Source organism: Cinclus cinclus, chromosome 32 (genome assembly GCF_963662255.1).
Source record: "Cinclus cinclus chromosome 32, bCinCin1.1, whole genome shotgun sequence".
NCBI classification, from domain to species: Eukaryota; Metazoa; Chordata; class Aves; order Passeriformes; family Cinclidae; genus Cinclus; species Cinclus cinclus.
The window spans coordinates 1,832,092-1,850,728 of NC_085077.1; the positions used below are offsets into that span (position 1 = coordinate 1,832,092).

Consider the following 18,637-nt stretch of genomic DNA (forward strand, 5'->3'; position numbering starts at 1 on the left):
TTTGGGAATTTGGGAATTTTTGGGGGATTTGGGAGATTTTTTTGGGGAATTTGGGGATTTTGGGAATTTTGGGGGATTTGGGACTTTGAGGATTTTTTGGGAATTTTGGATTTTGGGAATTTGGGAATTTTGGGATTTGGAAATTTGGGGGTTTGGGGAATTTTGGGGATTTGGGAATTTTTGGGGATTTGGAGATTTGGGGTTTGGGAATTTGGCAATTTTGGCGGATTTAGGGAATTTCGGGGAATTTGGGGATTTGGGGAATTTTGGGAATTTGGGGATTTTTGGGATTTGGGGATTTGAGGATTTTGGGGGATTTTTTGGGAATTTTTTGGGGATTTGGGAATTTTTGGGAATTTGGGAATTTTTTGGGGATTCGGGGATTTTGGGAGAAATTGGGGGATTTGGGAATTTGGGGATTTTTTGGGGAATTTTGGGGATATGTGGGGATTTAGGGAATTTTGGGGAATTTGGGGATTTTGGCAATTTTTGGGGATTTGGGGATTTTTGGGAATTTGGGATTTTTTGGGAATTTCAAATTTTTGGGAATTTGGGGAATTTGGGGATTTTTGGGAATTTGGGAATTTTTGGGAATTTTTGGGAATTTGGGGATTTTTTGGAATTTGGGGATTTTTGGGAATTTGGGGAATTTGGGAATTTTTGGGAATTTGGGGATTTTTGGGAATTTGGGAATTTGGGGATTTTTGGGAATTTTTGGGAATTTGGGGATTTTTGGGAATTTGGGGATTTTTGGGAATTTGGGGATTTGGGGATTTTTGGGAATTTTTGGGAATTTGGGGATTTTTGGGAATTTTTGGGAATTTGGGGATTTTTGGGAATTTGGGGATTTTTGGGAATTTGGGCTGTCGCTGTCGCTGACCGGGCTCTGTCGCTGTCCCCTCCCCCCAGGAGAGCGCAGCCCTGGCCGATCGCCTCATCCAGGTACGGCCTCCTCCTCTTCCTCATCTTCCTCATCTTCCTCCTCCTCTTCCTCATTTTCCCCCTCATCTTCCTCTTCTTCCTCTTCCTCCTCCTCTTCCTCCTCCTCTTCCTCCTCTTCCTCATCTTCCTCCTCATCTTCCTCTTCCTCATCTTCATCTTCTTCCTCTTCCTCTTCCTCTTCTTCCTCATCTTCCTCCTCCTCTTCCTCATCTTCCTCCTCCTCTTCCTCATCTTCCTCCTCTTCCTCCTCATCTTCCTCTTCTTCCTCTTCTTCCTCTTCTTTCTCATCTTCCTCCGCCTCTTCCTCCTCATCTTCCTCCTCATCCTCTTCCTCATCTTCCTCCTCCACTTCCTCCTCTTCCTCCTCATCTTCCTCCTCTTCCTCCTCTTCCTCATCTTTCTCTTCCTCCTCTTCCTCCTCTTCCTCCTCTTCCTCCTCTTCCTCCTTTACCCCAATTTTCCCTGATTTTCCCCAATACTCCTACAAATTTTCCCAATTTTTCCTCATTTTCCCCCAATTTTCCCCAGTTTTTTCCCCTTTTTCCCCTCATTTTTCCTGATTTTCCACCCTATTTTCCTTCATTTTTCTCCTGATTTATCCCAAATTTCCCCCAATTGTCTCCCAATTTTTCCCCAATTTTTCCCAATTTTCCTCCATTTTTTCCCAATTTCCCCCAATTTTTCCCTGATTCCCCCCAATTTCTGCCCAATTTTTCCCTATTTTTCCTGATTTTCCTCCAATTTTCCCCGTTTTTCCCAATTTTCTCCCAATTTCCTCCCATTTTCCTCCCATTTTTCCTGATTTTTTTCCCTGATTTTTCCCTGATTTCCCCCCGATTTCCCCCCTTTTTTTCCTGATTTTCCACCGTGTTTTCCTCAATTTTCCTCCAATTTTTCCCAGTTTTCCCCAGTTTTTTCCTAAATTTCCCACTCTTTTCCCCCATTTTCCCCAATTTTTTCCCAATTTTTTCCCAATTTTCCCCCCCATTTTCCCTGATTTTTCCCCCTGATTTTCCTTAATTTCCTCAAGTTTTTCTTCATTTTCCCCCCAATTTCCCCTGATTTTTCCAAATTTTTCCACATTTCCCCCAAATTTTTTGCAATATTTCTTGATTTTCCCCAATTTCCCCCTGATTTTTCTCGATTTTCCCTTGTTTTCCCCATTTTTCCCAATTTCCCCCAATTTTTCCTGATACTCCCCCAGTTTTCTCTATTTTCCCCCAGTTTTCCCCTGACTTTTTCCCCAATTTTCCTGAAATTTCCCCTGAATTCTCCCAATACTCCTCAGTTTTCCCCAATTTTTTATTTTCCCAGTTTTCCCTCATTTTCCCCTATTTTTCCTGATTTTCCTCCAGTTTTTCCCCAATTTCCCCATAATTTTCCCCATAATTTTCCTGATTTCTCCCCATTTTCCCCAAATTTCCCCTTATTTTCCCTGATTTTTCCTTGATTCCCCACATTTTTTCCCAATTTCTCCCAATCTCCCCCAAATTTTCCCTATTTTCCCATAATTTCCCCCATTTTTTTCCCAATTTTCCCACAATTTTTTCCCAAATTTTCCCATTAATTTTCCCAGTTTTCCCTGATTTCCCCCAATTTCCCCAATATTCCTCAGTTTTCCCCAATTTTCTGTTCTCCCCTATTTTTCCCCAATTTCCCCCCATTTTTCCCCCCCTATTTCCCCCCGATTTTTCCCAATTTTCTATGATTTTTCCCGAATTTCCCCCCAGTTCTCCCATTTTTTCCTGCTCCCTTCGTTTTTTTCCTGATTTTTCCAGATTTTCCCCAATATTTCCCCAATTTTCTCTATTTTCCCCATTTCCCCCAATTTTCCCCAATTTCCTCCTATGTCTCCCAAATTTTCCCTGATTCCCCCAGATTTTCCCCAATTTCCCCCCAGTTTTTCCCTGATTTTCCCCGAATTTCCCCAGTTTTCCATGATTTTCCCCAATTTTCCTCCAATTCACCCCCATTTTTCCCATTTTCTCCCTGATTTTTCCCAAATTTTCCCTAATTTTGCCCTGATTTCCCCCAAATTTTCCCCAATTTCCCCCCCAACTTTTCCCCGAATTTTCCTGATTTTCCCCAAATTTCTCCCCAAAATTTCCCCAATTTCCACCCCAATTTTTTACCGATTTTTCCTGATTTTCCCCAAATTTCTCCCCAAATTTTTCCCAATTTCCCCCGAAAATTCCCTGATTTTCCCCAGATTTTCCCCCTTTTTCTCAAATTTCCCAAATTTCCCTTTCCCCCCCCCATTTCCTTTTCCTCCTTCTCCTCCCCTTTTCCCCCGGCCCCATTTTTGGGGTGGATTTTTCCTTTTACCACCTTTTTTTTTTCCTTGCTTTTCCGGAGGCTCCTGCGCAGCTCGGGGGGGGGGGGGGAATTCTGGGATTTGGGGGAATTTTAGGGGAATTTTGGGGGGTTTTGGGGTAAATTGGGGTGAAAAGCAGCGATTGGAGGAGTTTAGATGGAATTTGGGGTGGGGGAGGGGGGAAAATGGCCCTGGAGGTCCCCAGGGGGGTGGTGGCACCTCCCTGTCCCCAATGTCACCTCTGTGTCCCCAGTGTCACCTCCCTGTCCCCATTGTCACCTCAATGTCCCCAATGTCACTTCACTGTCTCCATTGTCACCTCCTTGTCCCTGGTGTCACCTCCCTGTCCGAACCCCCTCCCCCCCCCCAGGTGTCACCTCCCTGTGCTGGTGGCACATCCTTTGTCCCCGGTGTCACCTACCTGTCCCCATTGTCACCTCCTAGGGCTGGCATCACCTCCTTGTCCCCCCAGTGCCACCACGGCTGCACTGGCTCTGCCCTGGTGGCAGGAGGTGACAGTGTCCCCAGTGTCCCCGATGTGTCCAGGGCCAGGTGACGACTACAGGAGGTGACGCTGTCTCTGACGGCCCAAATGTCCCCAACACCCCCAGTATCCCCAATGTAACCAGGGCCAGGTAACGTGGGCCAAGGGGTGACACTATCACCACTGTCCCCGATGTCCCCGATGTCCCCAGGGCCAGGTGACGTGGGCCAAGGGGTGACACTATCGCCACTGTCCCCGATGTCCCCGATGTCCCCAGGGCCAGGTGACACGGGCGCAGGAGGCCGAGGAGAACGACGTCATCCGGCGGGAGCTGGCACTGGTGAGACAGCGCTGCAGCACGGCCACCGAGAGCCTGAGACGGGCACAGAGCACCATCCGAGAGCTGCAGGTGTGACATTGTCACCTGAGTGTCACTGTGTGTTACTGTGTGTCACTGTCACTGTCACTGTGTGTCACTGTGTGTCACTGTCACTGTCACTGTGTGTCACTGTCACTGTGTGTCACTGTCACTGTGTGTCACTGTGTGTCACTGTGTGTCACTGTCACTGTGTCACTGTGTGTCACTGTCACTGTGTCACTGTCACTGTCACTGTGTGTCACTGTCACTGTGTGTCGCTGAGTGTCACTGTCAACTGTGTGTCACTGTGTGTCACTGTCACTGTCACTGTGTGTCACTGTGTGTCACTGTCACTGTCACTGTCACTATGTGTCACTGTCACTGTGTGTCACTGTGTGTCCCTGTCACTGTGTGTCACTGTCCCCTGGTGACAGCGCTGCAGCACGGCCACCGAGAGCCTGAGACTGGCACAGAGCACGATCCGAGAGCTGCAGGTGTGACATTGTCACCTGAGTGTCACTGTGTGTTACTGTGTGTCACTGTCACTGTCACTGTGTGTCACTGTGTGTCACTGTCACTGTGTGTCACTGTCACTGTCACTGTGTGTCACTATGTGTCACTGTCATTGTCATTGTCACTGTGTGTCACTGTCACTGTGTGTCACTGTGTGTCACTGTGTGTCACTGTCACTGTGTCACTGTGTGTCACTGTCACTGTGTCACTGTCACTGTCACTGTGTGTCACTGTCACTGTGTGTCGCTGAGTGTCACTGTCACTGTGTGTCACTGTGTGTCACTGTGTGTCACTGTCACTGTGTCACTGTGTGTCACTGTCACTGTGTCACTGTCACTGTGTGTCACTGTCACTGTGTGTCGCTGAGTGTCACTGTCAACTGTGTGTCACTGTGTGTCACTGTCACTGTCACTGTCACTATGTGTCACTGTCACTGTCACTGTGTGTCACTGTGTGTCCCTGTCACTGTGTGTCACTGTCCCCTGGTGACAGCGCTGCAGCACAGCCACCGAGAGCCTGAGACGGGCACAGAGCACGATCCGAGAGCTGCAGGTGTGACATTGTCACTTGAGTGTCACTGTGTGTTACTGTGTGTCACTGTCACTGTCACTGTGTGTCACTGTGTGTCACTGTGTGTCACTGTCACTGTGTGTCACTGTCACTGTCACTGTGTGTCACTGTGTGTCACTGTCACTGTGTGTCACTGAGTGTCACCGTCACTGTGTGTCACTGTCACTGTGTGTCACTGTCACTGTCACTGTGTGTCACTGTCACTGTGACTGTGTCACCGTCACTGTGTGTCACTGTGTGTCACTGTCACTGTCACTGTGTGTCACTGTCACTGTGTGTCACTGTGTGTCACTGTGTGTCACTGTCACTGTGTGTCACTGTCACTGTCACTGTGTGTCACTATGTGTCACTGTCATTGTCATTGTCACTGTGTGTCACTGTCACTGTGTGTCACTGTCACTGTCACTGTGTGTCACTATGTGTCACTGTCATTGTCATTGTTACTGTGTGTCACTGTCACTGTGTGTCACTGTGTGTCACTGTGTGTCACTGTCACTGTGTCACTGTGTGTCACTGTCACTGTGTCACTGTCACTGTCACTGTGTGTCACTGTCACTGTGTGTCGCTGAGTGTCACTGTCACTGTGTGTCACTGTGTGTCACTGTGTGTCACTGTCACTGTGTCACTGTGTGTCACTGTCACTGTGTCACTGTCACTGTGTGTCACTGTCACTGTGTGTCGCTGAGTGTCACTGTCAACTGTGTGTCACTGTGTGTCACTGTCACTGTGTGTCACTGTCACTGTCACTGTGTGTCACTGTGTGTCCCTGTCACTGTGTGTCACTGTCACTGTCACTATGTGTCACTGTCCCCTGGTGACAGCGCTGCAGCACAGCCACCGAGAGCCTGAGACGGGCACAGAGCACGATCCGAGAGCTGCAGGTGTGACATTGTCACCTGAGTGTCACTGTGTGTTACTGTGTGTCACTGTCACTGTCACTGTGTGTCACTGTGTGTCACTGTGTGTCACTGTCACTGTGTGTCACTGTGTGTCACTGTCACTGTGTGTCACTGAGTGTCACCGTCACTGTGTGTCACTGTCACTGTCACTGTGTGTCACTGTCACTGTGACTGTGTCACCGTCACTGTGTGTCACTGTGTGTCACTGTCACTGTCACTGTGTGTCACTGTCACTGTGACTGTGTCACCGTCACTGTGTATCACTCTGTGTCACTGTCACTGTGTCACTGTCACTGTCACTGTGTGTCACTGTCACTGTGTGTCGCTGAGTGTCACTGTCAACTGTGTGTCACTGTGTGTCACTGTCACTGTCACTGTGTGTCACTGTGTGTCACTGTCACTGTCACTGTCACTATGTGTCACTGTCACTGTCACTGTGTGTCACTGTGTGTCCCTGTCACTGTGTGTCACTGTCCCCTGGTGACAGCGCTGCAGCACAGCCACCGAGAGCCTGAGACGGGCACAGAGCACGATCCGAGAGCTGCAGGTGTGACATTGTCACTTGAGTGTCACTGTGTGTTACTGTGTGTCACTGTCACTGTCACTGTGTGTCACTGTGTGTCACTGTGTGTCACTGTCACTGTGTGTCACTGTCACTGTCACTGTGTGTCACTGTGTGTCACTGTCACTGTGTGTCACTGAGTGTCACCGTCACTGTGTGTCACTGTCACTGTGTGTCACTGTCACTGTCACTGTGTGTCACTGTCACTGTGACTGTGTCACCGTCACTGTGTGTCACTGTGTGTCACTGTCACTGTCACTGTGTGTCACTGTCACTGTGTGTCACTGTGTGTCACTGTGTGTCACTGTCACTGTGTGTCACTGTCACTGTCACTGTGTGTCACTATGTGTCACTGTCATTGTCATTGTCACTGTGTGTCACTGTCACTGTGTGTCACTGTCACTGTCACTGTGTGTCACTATGTGTCACTGTCATTGTCATTGTTACTGTGTGTCACTGTCACTGTGTGTCACTGTGTGTCACTGTGTGTCACTGTCACTGTGTCACTGTGTGTCACTGTCACTGTGTCACTGTCACTGTCACTGTGTGTCACTGTCACTGTGTGTCGCTGAGTGTCACTGTCACTGTGTGTCACTGTGTGTCACTGTGTGTCACTGTCACTGTGTCACTGTGTGTCACTGTCACTGTGTCACTGTCACTGTGTGTCACTGTCACTGTGTGTCGCTGAGTGTCACTGTCAACTGTGTGTCACTGTGTGTCACTGTCACTGTGTCACTGTGTGTCACTGTCACTGTGTCACTGTCACTGTGTGTCACTGTCACTGTGTGTCGCTGAGTGTCACTGTCAACTGTGTGTCACTGTGTGTCACTGTCACTGTGTGTCACTGTCACTGTCACTGTGTGTCACTGTGTGTCCCTGTCACTGTGTGTCACTGTCACTGTCACTATGTGTCACTGTCCCCTGGTGACAGCGCTGCAGCACAGCCACCGAGAGCCTGAGACGGGCACAGAGCACGATCCGAGAGCTGCAGGTGTGACATTGTCACCTGAGTGTCACTGTGTGTTACTGTGTGTCACTGTCACTGTCACTGTGTGTCACTGTGTGTCACTGTGTGTCACTGTCACTGTGTGTCACTGTGTGTCACTGTCACTGTGTGTCACTGAGTGTCACCGTCACTGTGTGTCACTGTCACTGTCACTGTGTGTCACTGTCACTGTGACTGTGTCACCGTCACTGTGTGTCACTGTGTGTCACTGTCACTGTCACTGTGTGTCACTGTCACTGTGACTGTGTCACCGTCACTGTGTATCACTCTGTGTCACTGTCACTGTGTCACTGTCACTGTCACTGTGTGTCACTGTCACTGTGTGTCGCTGAGTGTCACTGTCAACTGTGTGTCACTGTGTGTCACTGTCACTGTCACTGTGTGTCACTGTGTGTCACTGTCACTGTCACTGTCACTATGTGTCACTGTCACTGTCACTGTGTGTCACTGTGTGTCCCTGTCACTGTGTGTCACTGTGTGTCACTGTCACTGTCACTGTCACTATGTGTCACTGTCACTGTGTGTCACTGTGTGTCCCTGTCACTGTGTGTCACTGTCCCCTGGTGACAGCGCTGCAGCACAGCCACCGAGAGCCTGAGAGGGGCACAGAGCACGATCCGAGAGCTGCAGGTGTGACATTGTCACTTGAGTGTCACTGTGTGTTACTGTGTGTCACTGTCACTGTCACTGTGTGTCACTGTGTGTCACTGTGTGTCACTGTCACTGTGTGTCACTGTCACTGTCACTGTGTGTCACTGTGTGTCACTGTCACTGTGTGTCGCTGAGTGTCACCGTCACTGTGTGTCACTGTCACTGTGTGTCACTGTGCGTCATTGTCACTGTCACTGTGTGTCACTGTCACTGTGTGTCACTGTGTGTCACTGTGTGTCACTGTCACTGTGTGTCACTGTCACTGTCACTGTGTGTCACTGTGTGTCACTGTCACTGTGTGTCACTGAGTGTCACCGTCACTGTGTGTCACTGTCACTGTGTGTCACTGTCACTGTCACTGTGTGTCACTGTCACTGTGACTGTGTCACCGTCACTGTGTGTCACTGTGTGTCACTGTCACTGTCACTGTGTGTCACTGTCACTGTGACTGTGTCACCGTCACTGTGTATCACTCTGTGTCACTGTCACTGTGTCACTGTCACTGTCACTGTGTGTCACTGTCACTGTGTGTCGCTGAGTGTCACTGTCAACTGTGTGTCACTGTGTGTCACTGTCACTGTCACTGTGTGTCACTGTGTGTCACTGTCACTGTCACTGTCACTATGTGTCACTGTCACTGTCACTGTGTGTCACTGTGTGTCCCTGTCACTGTGTGTCACTGTCCCCTGGTGACAGCGCTGCAGCACAGCCACCGAGAGCCTGAGACGGGCACAGAGCACGATCCGAGAGCTGCAGGTGTGACATTGTCACTTGAGTGTCACTGTGTGTTACTGTGTGTCACTGTCACTGTCACTGTGTGTCACTGTGTGTCACTGTGTGTCACTGTCACTGTGTGTCACTGTCACTGTCACTGTGTGTCACTGTGTGTCACTGTCACTGTGTGTCACTGAGTGTCACCGTCACTGTGTGTCACTGTCACTGTGTGTCACTGTCACTGTCACTGTGTGTCACTGTCACTGTGACTGTGTCACCGTCACTGTGTGTCACTGTGTGTCACTGTCACTGTCACTGTGTGTCACTGTCACTGTGTGTCACTGTGTGTCACTGTGTGTCACTGTCACTGTGTGTCACTGTCACTGTCACTGTGTGTCACTATGTGTCACTGTCATTGTCATTGTCACTGTGTGTCACTGTCACTGTGTGTCACTGTCACTGTCACTGTGTGTCACTATGTGTCACTGTCATTGTCATTGTTACTGTGTGTCACTGTCACTGTGTGTCACTGTGTGTCACTGTGTGTCACTGTCACTGTGTCACTGTGTGTCACTGTCACTGTGTCACTGTCACTGTCACTGTGTGTCACTGTCACTGTGTGTCGCTGAGTGTCACTGTCACTGTGTGTCACTGTGTGTCACTGTGTGTCACTGTCACTGTGTCACTGTGTGTCACTGTCACTGTGTCACTGTCACTGTGTGTCACTGTCACTGTGTGTCGCTGAGTGTCACTGTCAACTGTGTGTCACTGTGTGTCACTGTCACTGTGTCACTGTGTGTCACTGTCACTGTGTCACTGTCACTGTGTGTCACTGTCACTGTGTGTCGCTGAGTGTCACTGTCAACTGTGTGTCACTGTGTGTCACTGTCACTGTGTGTCACTGTCACTGTCACTGTGTGTCACTGTGTGTCCCTGTCACTGTGTGTCACTGTCACTGTCACTATGTGTCACTGTCCCCTGGTGACAGCGCTGCAGCACAGCCACCGAGAGCCTGAGACGGGCACAGAGCACGATCCGAGAGCTGCAGGTGTGACATTGTCACCTGAGTGTCACTGTGTGTTACTGTGTGTCACTGTCACTGTCACTGTGTGTCACTGTGTGTCACTGTGTGTCACTGTCACTGTGTGTCACTGTGTGTCACTGTCACTGTGTGTCACTGAGTGTCACCGTCACTGTGTGTCACTGTCACTGTCACTGTGTGTCACTGTCACTGTGACTGTGTCACCGTCACTGTGTGTCACTGTGTGTCACTGTCACTGTCACTGTGTGTCACTGTCACTGTGACTGTGTCACCGTCACTGTGTATCACTCTGTGTCACTGTCACTGTGTCACTGTCACTGTCACTGTGTGTCACTGTCACTGTGTGTCGCTGAGTGTCACTGTCAACTGTGTGTCACTGTGTGTCACTGTCACTGTCACTGTGTGTCACTGTGTGTCACTGTCACTGTCACTGTCACTATGTGTCACTGTCACTGTCACTGTGTGTCACTGTGTGTCCCTGTCACTGTGTGTCACTGTGTGTCACTGTCACTGTCACTGTCACTATGTGTCACTGTCACTGTGTGTCACTGTGTGTCCCTGTCACTGTGTGTCACTGTCCCCTGGTGACAGCGCTGCAGCACAGCCACCGAGAGCCTGAGAGGGGCACAGAGCACGATCCGAGAGCTGCAGGTGTGACATTGTCACTTGAGTGTCACTGTGTGTTACTGTGTGTCACTGTCACTGTCACTGTGTGTCACTGTGTGTCACTGTGTGTCACTGTCACTGTGTGTCACTGTCACTGTCACTGTGTGTCACTGTGTGTCACTGTCACTGTGTGTCACTGAGTGTCACTGTCACTGTGTGTCACTGTCACTGTCACTGTGTGTCACTGTCACTGTGACTGTGTCACCGTCACTGTGTGTCACTGTGTGTCACTGTCACTGTCACTGTGTGTCACTGTGTGTCACTGTCACTGTGTGTCACTGTCACTGTCACTGTGTGTCACTATGTGTCACTGTCATTGTCATTGTCACTGTGTGTCACTGTCACTGTGTGTCACTGTCACTGTCACTGTGTGTCACTGTGTGTCACTGTCACTGTCACTGTCACTATGTGTCACTGTCACTGTCACTGTGTGTCACTGTGTGTCCCTGTCACTGTGTGTCACTGTCCCCTGGTGACAGCGCTGCAGCACGGCCACCGAGAGCCTGAGACTGGCACAGAGCACGATCCGAGAGCTGCAGGTGTGACATTGTCACCTGAGTGTCACTGTGTGTAACTGTGTGTCACTGTCACTGTCACTGTGTGTCACTGTGTGTCACTGTCACTGTGTGTCACTGTCACTGTCACTGTCACTGTCACTATGTGTCACTGTCATTGTCATTGTCACTGTGTGTCACTGTCACTGTGTGTCACTGTCACTGTCACTGTGTGTCACTATGTGTCACTGTCATTGTCATTGTCACTGTGTGTCACTGTCACTGTGTGTCACTGTGTGTCACTGTCACTGTGTCACTGTGTGTCACTGTCACTGTGTGTCACTGTCACTGTGTGTCGCTGAGTGTCACTGTCACTGTGTGTCACTGTGTGTCACTGTGTGTCACTGTCACTGTGTCACTGTCACTGTGTGTCACTGTCACTGTGTGTCGCTGAGTGTCACTGTCAACTGTGTGTCACTGTGTGTCACTGTCACTGTGTCACTGTGTGTCCCTGTCACTGTGTGTCACTGTCCCCTGGTGACAGCGCTGCAGCACAGCCACCGAGAGCCTGAGACGGGCACAGAGCACGATCCGAGAGCTGCAGGTGTGACATTGTCACCTGAGTGTCACTGTGTGTCATTGTGTGCCACTGTGTGTCACTGTCAATGTGTGTCACTGTGTGTCACTGTGTGTCACTGTCACTGTCACTGTGTGTCACTGTGTGTCACTGTCACTGTGTGTCACTGTCACTGTCACTGTGTGTCACTGTGTGTCACTGTCACTGTGTGTCACTGAGTGTCACCGTCACTGTGTGTCACTGTCACTGTCACTGTGTGTCACTGTCACTGTGACTGTGTCACCGTCACTGTGTGTCACTGTGTGTCACTGTCACTGTCACTGTGTGTCACTGTCACTGTGACTGTGTCACCGTCACTGTGTGTCACTGTGTGTCACTGTGTGTCACTGTGTGTCACTGTCACTGTGTCACTGTCACTGTCACTGTGTGTCACTGTCACTGTGTGTCGCTGAGTGTCACTGTCACTGTGTGTCACTGTGTGTCACTGTGTGTCACTGTCACTGTGTCACTGTCACTGTGTGTCACTGTCACTGTGTGTCGCTGAGTGTCACTGTCAACTGTGTGTCACTGTGTGTCACTGTCACTGTGTCACTGTGTGTCACTGTCACTGTCACTGTGTGTCACTGTGTGTCCCTGTCACTGTGTGTCACTGTGTGTCACTGTCACTGTCACTGTCACTATGTGTCACTGTCACTGTCACTGTGTGTCACTGTGTGTCCCTGTCACTGTGTGTCACTGTGTGTCACTGTCACTGTCACTGTCACTATGTGTCACTGTCACTGTGTGTCACTGTGTGTCCCTGTCACTGTGTGTCACTGTCCCCTGGTGACAGCGCTGCAGCACAGCCACCGAGAGCCTGAGAGGGGCACAGAGCACGATCCGAGAGCTGCAGGTGTGACATTGTCACTTGAGTGTCACTGTGTGTTACTGTGTGTCACTGTCACTGTCACTGTGTGTCACTGTGTGTCACTGTGTGTCACTGTCACTGTGTGTCACTGTCACTGTCACTGTGTGTCACTGTGTGTCACTGTCACTGTGTGTCACTGAGTGTCACTGTCACTGTGTGTCACTGTCACTGTCACTGTGTGTCACTGTCACTGTGACTGTGTCACCGTCACTGTGTGTCACTGTGTGTCACTGTCACTGTCACTGTGTGTCACTGTGTGTCACTGTCACTGTGTGTCACTGTCACTGTCACTGTGTGTCACTATGTGTCACTGTCATTGTCATTGTCACTGTGTGTCACTGTCACTGTGTGTCACTGTCACTGTCACTGTGTGTCACTGTGTGTCACTGTCACTGTCACTGTCACTATGTGTCACTGTCACTGTCACTGTGTGTCACTGTGTGTCCCTGTCACTGTGTGTCACTGTCCCCTGGTGACAGCGCTGCAGCACGGCCACCGAGAGCCTGAGACTGGCACAGAGCACGATCCGAGAGCTGCAGGTGTGACATTGTCACCTGAGTGTCACTGTGTGTAACTGTGTGTCACTGTCACTGTCACTGTGTGTCACTGTGTGTCACTGTCACTGTGTGTCACTGTCACTGTCACTGTCACTGTCACTATGTGTCACTGTCATTGTCATTGTCACTGTGTGTCACTGTCACTGTGTGTCACTGTCACTGTCACTGTGTGTCACTATGTGTCACTGTCATTGTCATTGTCACTGTGTGTCACTGTCACTGTGTGTCACTGTGTGTCACTGTCACTGTGTCACTGTGTGTCACTGTCACTGTGTGTCACTGTCACTGTGTGTCGCTGAGTGTCACTGTCACTGTGTGTCACTGTGTGTCACTGTGTGTCACTGTCACTGTGTCACTGTCACTGTGTGTCACTGTCACTGTGTGTCGCTGAGTGTCACTGTCAACTGTGTGTCACTGTGTGTCACTGTCACTGTGTCACTGTGTGTCCCTGTCACTGTGTGTCACTGTCCCCTGGTGACAGCGCTGCAGCACAGCCACCGAGAGCCTGAGACGGGCACAGAGCACGATCCGAGAGCTGCAGGTGTGACATTGTCACCTGAGTGTCACTGTGTGTCATTGTGTGCCACTGTGTGTCACTGTCAATGTGTGTCACTGTGTGTCACTGTGTGTCACTGTCACTGTCACTGTGTGTCACTGTGTGTCACTGTGTGTCACTGTCACTGTGTGTCACTGTCACTGTCACTGTGTGTCACTGTGTGTCACTGTCACTGTGTGTCACTGAGTGTCACCGTCACTGTGTGTCACTGTCACTGTCACTGTGTGTCACTGTCACTGTGACTGTGTCACCGTCACTGTGTGTCACTGTGTGTCACTGTCACTGTCACTGTGTGTCACTGTCACTGTGACTGTGTCACCGTCACTGTGTGTCACTGTGTGTCACTGTGTGTCACTGTGTGTCACTGTCACTGTGTCACTGTCACTGTCACTGTGTGTCACTGTCACTGTGTGTCGCTGAGTGTCACTGTCACTGTGTGTCACTGTGTGTCACTGTGTGTCACTGTCACTGTGTCACTGTCACTGTGTGTCACTGTCACTGTGTGTCGCTGAGTGTCACTGTCAACTGTGTGTCACTGTGTGTCACTGTCACTGTGTCACTGTGTGTCACTGTCACTGTCACTGTGTGTCACTGTGTGTCCCTGTCACTGTGTGTCACTGTGTGTCACTGTCACTGTCACTGTCACTATGTGTCACTGTCACTGTCACTGTGTGTCACTGTGTGTCCCTGTCACTGTGTGTCACTGTGTGTCACTGTCACTGTCACTGTCACTATGTGTCACTGTCACTGTGTGTCACTGTGTGTCCCTGTCACTGTGTGTCACTGTCCCCTGGTGACAGCGCTGCAGCACAGCCACCGAGAGCCTGAGACTGGCACAGAGCACGATCCGAGAGCTGCAGGTGTGACATTGTCACTTGAGTGTCACTGTGTGTTACTGTGTGTCACTGTCACTGTCACTGTGTGTCACTGTGTGTCACTGTGTGTCACTGTCACTGTGTGTCACTGTCACTGTCACTGTGTGTCACTGTGTGTCACTGTCACTGTGTGTCACTGAGTGTCACTGTCACTGTGTGTCACTGTCACTGTCACTGTGTGTCACTGTCACTGTGACTGTGTCACCGTCACTGTGTGTCACTGTGTGTCACTGTCACTGTCACTGTGTGTCACTGTGTGTCACTGTCACTGTGTGTCACTGTCACTGTCACTGTGTGTCACTATGTGTCACTGTCATTGTCATTGTCACTGTGTGTCACTGTCACTGTGTGTCACTGTCACTGTCACTGTGTGTCACTGTGTGTCACTGTCACTGTCACTGTCACTATGTGTCACTGTCACTGTCACTGTGTGTCACTGTGTGTCCCTGTCACTGTGTGTCACTGTCCCCTGGTGACAGCGCTGCAGCACGGCCACCGAGAGCCTGAGACTGGCACAGAGCACGATCCGAGAGCTGCAGGTGTGACATTGTCACCTGAGTGTCACTGTGTGTAACTGTGTGTCACTGTCACTGTCACTGTGTGTCACTGTGTGTCACTGTCACTGTGTGTCACTGTCACTGTCACTGTCACTGTCACTATGTGTCACTGTCATTGTCATTGTCACTGTGTGTCACTGTCACTGTGTGTCACTGTCACTGTCACTGTGTGTCACTATGTGTCACTGTCATTGTCATTGTCACTGTGTGTCACTGTCACTGTGTGTCACTGTGTGTCACTGTCACTGTGTCACTGTGTGTCACTGTCACTGTGTGTCACTGTCACTGTCACTGTGTGTCACTATGTGTCACTGTCATTGTCATTGTCACTGTGTGTCACTGTCACTGTGTGTCACTGTGTGTCACTGTCACTGTGTCACTGTGTGTCACTGTCACTGTGTGTCACTGTCACTGTGTGTCGCTGAGTGTCACTGTCACTGTGTGTCACTGTGTGTCACTGTGTGTCACTGTCACTGTGTCACTGTCACTGTGTGTCACTGTCACTGTGTGTCGCTGAGTGTCACTGTCAACTGTGTGTCACTGTGTGTCACTGTCACTGTGTCACTGTGTGTCCCTGTCACTGTGTGTCACTGTCCCCTGGTGACAGCGCTGCAGCACAGCCACCGAGAGCCTGAGACGGGCACAGAGCACGATCCGAGAGCTGCAGGTGTGACATTGTCACCTGAGTGTCACTGTGTGTCATTGTGTGCCACTGTGTGTCACTGTCAATGTGTGTCACTGTGTGTCACTGTGTGTCACTGTCACTGTCACTGTGTGTCACTGTGTGTCACTGTCACTGTGTGTCACTGTCACTGTCACTGTGTGTCACTGTGTGTCACTGTCACTGTGTGTCACTGAGTGTCACCGTCACTGTGTGTCACTGTCACTGTCACTGTGTGTCACTGTCACTGTGACTGTGTCACCGTCACTGTGTGTCACTGTGTGTCACTGTCACTGTCACTGTGTGTCACTGTCACTGTGACTGTGTCACCGTCACTGTGTGTCACTGTGTGTCACTGTGTGTCACTGTGTGTCACTGTCACTGTGTCACTGTCACTGTCACTGTGTGTCACTGTCACTGTGTGTCGCTGAGTGTCACTGTCACTGTGTGTCACTGTGTGTCACTGTGTGTCACTGTCACTGTGTCACTGTCACTGTGTGTCACTGTCACTGTGTGTCGCTGAGTGTCACTGTCAACTGTGTGTCACTGTGTGTCACTGTCACTGTGTCACTGTGTGTCACTGTCACTGTCACTGTGTGTCACTGTGTGTCCCTGTCACTGTGTGTCACTGTGTGTCACTGTCACTGTCACTGTCACTATGTGTCACTGTCACTGTCACTGTGTGTCACTGTGTGTCCCTGTCACTGTGTGTCACTGTGTGTCACTGTCACTGTCACTGTCACTATGTGTCACTGTCACTGTGTGTCACTGTGTGTCCCTGTCACTGTGTGTCACTGTCCCCTGGTGACAGCGCTGCAGCACAGCCACCGAGAGCCTGAGAGGGGCACAGAGCACGATCCGAGAGCTGCAGGTGTGACATTGTCACCTGAGTGTCACTGTGTGTCATTGTGTGCCACTGTGTGTCACTGTCAATGTGTGTCACTGTGTGTCACTGTGTGTCACTGTCACTGTCACTGTGTGTCACTGTGTGTCACTGAGTGTCACTGTCACTGTGTGTCACTGTCACTGTCACTGTGTGTCACTGTGTGTCACTGTCACTGTGTGTCACTGAGTGTCACCGTCACTGTGTGTCACTGTCACTGTCACTGTGTGTCACTGTCACTGTGACTGTGTCACCGTCACTGTGTGTCACTGTGTGTCACTGTCACTGTCACTGTGTGTCACTGTCACTGTGACTGTGTCACCGTCACTGTGTGTCACTGTGTGTCACTGTGTGTCACTGTGTGTCACTGTCACTGTGTCACTGTCACTGTCACTGTGTGTCACTGTCACTGTGTGTCGCTGAGTGTCACTGTCACTGTGTGTCACTGTGTGTCACTGTGTGTCACTGTCACTGTGTCACTGTCACTGTGTGTCACTGTCACTGTGTGTCGCTGAGTGTCACTGTCAACTGTGTGTCACTGTGTGTCACTGTCACTGTGTCACTGTGTGTCACTGTCACTGTCACTGTGTGTCACTGTGTGTCCCTGTCACTGTGTGTCACTGTGTGTCACTGTCACTGTCACTGTCACTATGTGTCACTGTCACTGTCACTGTGTGTCACTGTGTGTCCCTGTCACTGTGTGTCACTGTCCCCTGGTGACAGCGCTGCAGCACAGCCACCGAGAGCCTGAGAGGGGCACAGAGCACGATCCGAGAGCTGCAGGTGTGACATTGTCACTTGAGTGTCACTGTGTGTTACTGTGTGTCACTGTCACTGTCACTGTGTGTCACTGTGTGTCACTGTGTGTCACTGTCACTGTGTGTCACTGTCACTGTCACTGTGTGTCACTGTGTGTCACTGTCACTGTGTGTCGCTGAGTGTCACCGTCACTGTGTGTCACTGTCACTGTGTGTCACTGTGCGTCATTGTCACTGTCACTGTGTGTCACTGTCACTGTGTGTCACTGTGTGTCACTGTGTGTCACTGTCACTGTGTGTCACTGTCACTGTCACTGTGTGTCACTGTGTGTCACTGTCACTGTGTGTCACTGAGTGTCACCGTCACTGTGTGTCACTGTCACTGTGTGTCACTGTCACTGTCACTGTGTGTCACTGTCACTGTGACTGTGCCACCGTCACTGTGTGTCACTGTGTGTCACTGTCACTGTCACTGTGTGTCACTGTGTGTCACTGTCACTGTGTGTCACTGTCACTGTCACTGTGTGTCACTATGTGTCACTGTCATTGTCATTGTCACTGTGTGTCACTGTCACTGTGTGTCACTGTCACTGTCACTGTGTGTCACTATGTGTCACTGTCATTGTCATTGTTACTGTGTGTCACTGTCACTGTGTGTCACTGTGTCTCACTGTGTGTCACTGTCACTGTGTCACTGTGTGTCACTGTCACTGTGTCACTGTCACTGTCACTGTGTGTCACTGTCACTGTGTGTCGCTGAGTGTCACTGTCACTGTGTGTCACTGTGTGTCACTGTGTGTCACTGTCACTGTGTCACTGTGTGTCACTGTCACTGTGTCACTGTCACTGTGTGTCACTGTCACTGTGTGTCGCTGAGTGTCACTGTCAACTGTGTGTCACTGTGTGTCACTGTCACTGTGTCACTGTGTGTCACTGTCACTGTCACTGTGTGTCACTGTGTGTCCCTGTCACTGTGTGTCACTGTCCCCTGGTGACAGCGCTGCAGCACCGCCACCGAGAGCCTGAGACGGGCACAGAGCACGATCCGAGAGCTGCAGGTGTGACATTGTCACTTGAGTGTCACTGTGTGT

General features: G+C 50.4%; 1 protein-coding gene across 1 annotated transcript in view; it reads left to right on the forward strand.

Moving 5' to 3' along the window:
* EVI5L (ecotropic viral integration site 5 like) overlaps positions 1–18,637 on the forward strand; it is a 50,836-nt gene that overhangs the window by 21,045 nt on the left and 11,154 nt on the right. The window contains 2 exon segments of the mRNA XM_062511757.1: positions 910–942; positions 4,018–4,156. Coding sequence (XP_062367741.1) covers positions 910–942; positions 4,018–4,156 — 172 coding nt within the window.